The sequence below is a fragment of the Eurytemora carolleeae genome, unplaced genomic scaffold, assembly GCF_000591075.1.
Source record: "Eurytemora carolleeae unplaced genomic scaffold, Eaff_2.0 scaffold218, whole genome shotgun sequence".
Taxonomy (NCBI): Eukaryota; Metazoa; Arthropoda; class Copepoda; order Calanoida; family Temoridae; genus Eurytemora; species Eurytemora carolleeae.
This window is the reverse complement of record NW_019396368.1, coordinates 292,596-299,060: the sequence shown is the minus strand read 5'-3', so window position 1 is coordinate 299,060 and position 6,465 is coordinate 292,596. Positions and strand designations below refer to the sequence as shown.

General features: G+C 29.7%; 1 protein-coding gene across 1 annotated transcript in view; it reads left to right on the top strand.

Annotated features, from left to right (window-relative positions):
* The first annotated feature begins 680 nt into the window (after positions 1-680).
* The window catches only part of LOC111701843 (multidrug resistance protein 1), an 18,503-nt gene continuing 12,718 nt past the window's right edge, over positions 681-6,465 (top strand). The window contains exons 1-5 of the mRNA XM_023473304.1: positions 681-762; positions 1,671-1,830; positions 2,390-2,498; positions 4,774-4,848; positions 5,094-5,163. Coding sequence (XP_023329072.1) covers positions 2,406-2,498; positions 4,774-4,848; positions 5,094-5,163 — 238 coding nt within the window. The 5' untranslated portion in view covers positions 681-762; positions 1,671-1,830; positions 2,390-2,405. The remainder of the gene's footprint in view (positions 763-1,670; positions 1,831-2,389; positions 2,499-4,773; positions 4,849-5,093; positions 5,164-6,465) is intronic.

Sequence of the window (6,465 nt, the reverse complement as noted above, 5' to 3'; positions counted from 1 at the left end):
TAAAAATGTTTAGGGGTGTGCAAAAAAATGTCAAGCTTCGCACCAAATTTTTCCATCTTGCCCCCCTCTAACAAAATGTCTAGTTGCGCGCCCGACCTTCACCTAATCAATAATATGGAAGTTATCGTCGTTTTTCATCGCTAGAAAAGTATTTAATTCTGAAAATGTCTATCTTTGGTTCTGAAATGCACAAGTGACTATAAATAGAAACCACAATCGAAAATAATCAATTTTCTAGGAAAAGATGGTGGATATCTTAATTACATAAATTCTTGGCCAGCATCAAATTCAACTATTAATCAAATTTAATTCAACAATGGAGAAAAAATATACATTCCTTGAAAATCAGTTAAAGTTTTAATGATAATACCAGACTCAAACTGTTTTTAAGCAATTCAAGTCTGAATTTAAGAATATAGGTTGTGGAAAAATTTCTGTTGATTTTATTTATTTTAAAACAATGCCCTCTGCCCAGCGCTACTAATTCATAATTAGAATATTCAAAATAATTTGGAACTAATTTCTGGCAGGAAACAGATTAAATTTTGGTCTTATAATATCCTTGGGCCGGGAGAACAATTAATTGTAAATTTAGGATTTCAAATTTGCCACAGACAAGATCTGTTTTTTGGTGTTCTCTTGTAAAAAGTTATTAATCTATGCGTTTAGATTAACAAAAAAAATAGCTTGGGAACCCAGCCTTGTCTGGAAAATAATTTCCTTAATAAACTCAACCTACTCAACTTGGAGTTGTTAGACCAGGTAAACAACATGCCGTGGTTCTTTCGTGTTTTCCAATGAAAGGTTTGACAAATCTTATTATCGGATATCCAAACAAAAAGACAAAATAGATTACAACTTTATATAAATAGATTACAACTATATATAAATAGATTACAACTTTATATAAATAGATTACAACTTTATATAAATAGATTACAACTTTATATAAATAGATTACAACTTTATATAAATAGATTACAACTATATATAAATAGATTACAACTTTATATAAATAGATTACAAATTTATATAAACAGATTACAACTTTGTATAAATAGATTACAACTTTATATAAATAGATTACAACTTTATATAAATAGATTACAACTATATATAAATAGATTACAACTTTATATAAATAGATTACAACTTTATATAAATGGGTTACAACTTTAACTGAATAGATTACAACTATATATAAATAGATTACAACTTTATATTATTTTTACAGAATAGCAACGATATAAATTATATAATAAGATACAATACATCAGGAGATGAGAAGCAACGATATAAATGATATAATACGATACAATATTATCAGAAGATGAGAAGCAACGATATAATTATATAATACGATACAATATTATCAGATGATGAGAAGCAACAAATATAAATTATGTAATACGATACATTACATCAGGAGATGAGAAGCAACGATATAATTATATAATACGATACAATTACATCAGGAGATGAGAAGCAACGATATAAATTATATAATACGATACCATATTATCAGGAGATGAGAAGCAACGATATAAATTATATAATACGATACAATTACATCAGGAGATGAGAAGCAACGAAATAAATTATATAACACGATACAATTACATCAGGAGAGGAGAAGCAACGATATAAATTATATAATACGATATTATCAGGAGATGAGAAGCTTGACAGCCTGACAAATGATCTCACGAATAATAACGCTCCAGAAAAGCAAGTTAGTTCAAAGAAAGATAAAGATGAATCTGAACCTCAACATGAAGAAAGATCAAAATCTGTTCCGTTCTTCCAGCTCTTTAAGTTCTCTACAACAAGGTAGAATTTGTTAAACAAAATAAATGTCTTTAATTCGGAGTTAATAAATTTTTTTGAAAAATAGATCTTTTCCCTTGTAACCCCCTTTTTAAAAATTATCTTTGCATTTTTTGCGCTGACAGGGTTTCCATTTTTTGGGGACCAATTTGGTGTCCTCAAAGACCTTACGGAACCGAAGCGGTTAAAAATGATTAACTATTTAAAACTTTTGGAAGTTAACACGGCGAAACCTTTCTTAACCGAATTTGAGATAAATTTCCAAAAGTTTTTAATGATTTATTATTCTTGACAGATGCAGAATAGGTTCCCAAAGGCCTTTACAGAACCAAATAGATCCGAAAAGAATTGAAAAACCTGGCTAAAAGACTATTTTTTTTTGAATTTTCACAATCTGTGGGTAAAAAGTGTCAAAAAGAGGGAAAACTTGTAACTATGATGTCCAAATCTTTATTTTTTATCTTCAAAAAAGTCACGGGGCCGGGGGGGGGGGGTGTAATTCTTTAAAATAAATGTTTTCTCACAAATTACAAAAAAATCGATATGACATGTTTTTGTTCAGGGAGAAGGTATTAATAATGATAGGGGTGCTGGCTGCTGTGGCGGGCGGCTGCTCAATGCCCGTCATGATCATTTTGTTCGGTCAACTAGCTAATGCATTTGTTTCAGAGGTAGGTTTTATACCAACTATCTTGAGGAACCTTAGGTGTAAAAAGCACAATGGTTCTTTTCATCTGATCAATAATGTATAAGATATTTTCGGTTTTCTAGGCTCAACTATTTCTAGAATTGTTCCTTCATGATTGAAAACTATTTTATAGAAAACCGTAATTTAAAAAAATCTATTTTGGAATCTATCGCTCTAATAAAAAGTAGGTTCATTTCAAATTACTACGTAAAGTTATTTTTATTGTTTTAAATTATTGCCAAGGATTATGTAATTATTAAATGATGTTACTCAACATCAAAACTTTTGTTTGAAATATAATCTGTATTCTGCATAGGGTTTCCACGAAACGGTAGACGCTCTTGCGCAACAGTTTCGCGTTTTGGACGAAATGACTATTTTTGCACGAAATTTCGCATCAATTTTGCATCAATACAAAACCAAGTTTACTCGGAATTGCATGATTTTGCGAATGAATATGAAGAGAAGTAACATTTGTTTCATAACATTGGTCAAATATAAAAGATTTAAATATTTGGACATTATGATGTCAATTATTAAAGAACAATAATTTCATTATTATTATTTTTTATAGTTTAACACGGTAAAATGAATACATTTCTCTTGTTTGAAATGTCTCTTTGTTATAGTTACCTATCTCCGTCGGCTGTACCAAATTTCACCCTATCCCTGCTGGGGTACTTGAAAACCAGGATATGCTGAGGGGGTGGGTCAATTTGACCCCCCCCCCCTCTAAATCCCATGTTTTATGTCCAAATATGACAAATGATACATCATTAGAAAGCTCTTGTGCTCTACTTTTAGAATCTGCAAAAAAAATTTGCAAATTTGCAAAAATTGAATTTTTTATCGCAAAATCCAGTTGTATAGTAAAATGTTTGCAAACAAAAATTTGTCCAAAAAATGAAAAATTATACATTTTTGAAAAGCCCTTGACCATGCTATTTCAAACATGCAAAAATTTTTGCAAAATTTTAAATAACGTGATTTTTAATAAAGAAAAACTAAAATGTTCAAATTTTCTTTGACAGGTTGTTTGCAAAAATTTGAGATTTTTTTCGCAAAACTTGTGCAATCCGTTTCCTTATGTCATAGGCTTTCCAAAAAGCTAAATTTTATCAAAATCTGACAAGTGAAAGTGGGTCAAAACAAAGATTTAGTTTGTTACAGGCAAAAGCAGTCATTCAGGCAGTGTGCCTGAGGACTCAGGCAGTTAGTAATAAAGCCCGGTTTTAGGCCTAAAGGGAGGGCTTTGGGTATGTAAGAAAAGTCAGAAAATTTCAACAGCCTCAGACCAATACTTTTTGAGTAATGTAAAAAAAACTACATGGGGGTCAAATTAACCCCCCCCCCCCCCTGCAGGAATAGGGTTAATGGTGACTTACTTGAAACCATAGAAGTTAGGCCACCGCCAAAGGTCTGGGTGAGAGCAGCCCGGAGTATATTTGGGATTGCTTTTGGGATCATCTATTTCCCGGAATTGTTTCTCGAAATTTAAAGAAATAGCTCGAAATAACGAAATAGCAGGAATAACGAAATGCGCAAAAACCAAGATTCTCTTCATAATTTGCGTGAAATCAATGCGAAATTATATTGAAATTTCGTGCAATTTTTACTCGAGACGTAAGAAAATCTTTCGCAATTTTTGCACGATTTGTGTGCAAAAATTTTCGATTGGAAACCCTAATTTTGCATCGCGTTATTTCTATAGCCTTTGTGACAACTTTTGAATTTAAGAGAAGTTGCGAAGACAACAGACACAATGTTTGATCACGAGATTAACAATTCAAATTCATAAATATAGAAAAACTCAGCACTTGCCTCAAACTATATATTTACCCATCCCATATATATTTGCAACCTGAAGGTGTACTTCAAGCAGAATTGATAGTTTCAAAATAACAGAGGTCTACGATCAGGTTGCGATTATATAATTTGATTTTAACATTAGAGTTTGTGTTCATTTCTTTTACAATTCTTTTTTTTTAATTCAAGGACTGTATACTTTCTATTTGCATTAAAACAAATCAATGATTATGGAAACTCAAGAATGAAGAAAGCTCTGAATTTAGCTGCTTTGTCTATTATTTTATTATTACTACGCAGCATGACAATCAGATTTTTCTCTTCTATTTCTTATATTTTCTTTATCACACGATCTGGTTTTCAACGAGGCAGGATACAAAAAGCTTTATTTTTACGCATCATCTCACATAATCGTTTAATAACATTTAGTTTTAGAAAAAAATTATTTTCAGGCCCAGACAGAGGGATGCACAAATGCAGAGGGGGTATTCAGTATTTCATTACCAAATTGTACATTTGATCCAGAGGCAAGATTGAATATTGAATATAAATTAATAAATATTTTTTGTCATTAACAATTAAAGAGATTTAAGAAAATGTATTATGGAATAGATGAACAATTTTGAAATTTGTAAAATCCTAAAAATACCAAAAAAGGGCTGGTAAATATCTAAATATGGCTATTTCTGGGTAAAATTGCAAAGTCCAAATTGTAAATACCTCACTTTATTCTTCATCAAGTTTGGATTGAAAATATGAATCTTGAAACCAGGCACTGGATCTTGGAAAAGATTTATTCTACGCTGAGATTAGTAAGTTCGGAGGAGGAGCATCTATTATAGGAAAGCATAGGCTCAGTTGATTTTGTAGACCACTAGTTTCAGTAGAAGTAAATATTTCCATTTAGTGTAGTTACTTCTACTGAAACTATAGTGATATAAGGATTTATCTCTAATTGTATGATGAGATAGATGGAAAAGTAGATGTTAACGCCATGCAATTTCTATTGGTTTAGAATAGTCAACAAACACATGACTGAACCATGATTGGATCAGGCGCTAATGAACTCAGCATAGACGCAGTTTCAAGTAAACCGCCATTTATAAAGAGCATGTCTGATTCACACCTGTAACTTTAAACTTTATACCTTTGTCCATAGCATAGCTATCCTTATTTTCTAGCAGAAAATTGAGTTCTGGAAGACTCCACACTCCTGTATGCCGTATTAGCGCCTAATCCAATCAGTGTTCAGTCGTGTATTTTTTGTCTATTCTGAACCAATAGAAACAGTATGGCGGTAACATCTATCTTTCTATCTATCTCATTATCGAAATAAGAGTTATGAATCCTTCAATAGGCGATATCTGAAAAGGGAAATATTTACTTCAACTGAAACTATAGTGTCCAGGTTACCGTCTACATTTCATAAAAATAAGAACAAGGTTTTAAGGGTGCTGTTGAAAATGGGACGTGTCATTCTATAATTTGAGATTCACGTCTACATTTCCTTTCAGAAAAAAACCTTTATGTTTTCCATCTAGAAGAATGACTAGGTTTGGTTTTAGAAATCAAGACTCACAGTAGTTCCAATTAAAATATTTAAGTTTGATTAAAAGGACTTTTCTGAACAGTATATATGCATGAGTCATTAATTGAACAAGGGCAACCTGTGTTCAATCAGTTAATCTACGATTGTCTTTAGAATATAAATAATATATATATATATATCTATTTCATTATTTAGAATATAAATAATATATATATATATCTATTTAAGTATTTAGAATATAAATAATATATATATATATATCTATTTCATTATTTAGAATATAAATAATATATATATATATCTATTTAAGTATTTAGAATATAAATAATATATATATATATATCTATTTCATTATTTAGAATATAAATAATATATATATATATCTATTTAAGTATTTAGAATATAAATAATATATATATATATATCTATTTCATTATTTAGAATATAAATAATATATATATATATCTATTTAAGTATTTAGAATATAAATAATATATATATATATATCTATTTCATTATTTAGAATATAAATAATATATATATATATCTATTTAAGTATTTAGAATATAAATAATATATATATATATATCTATTT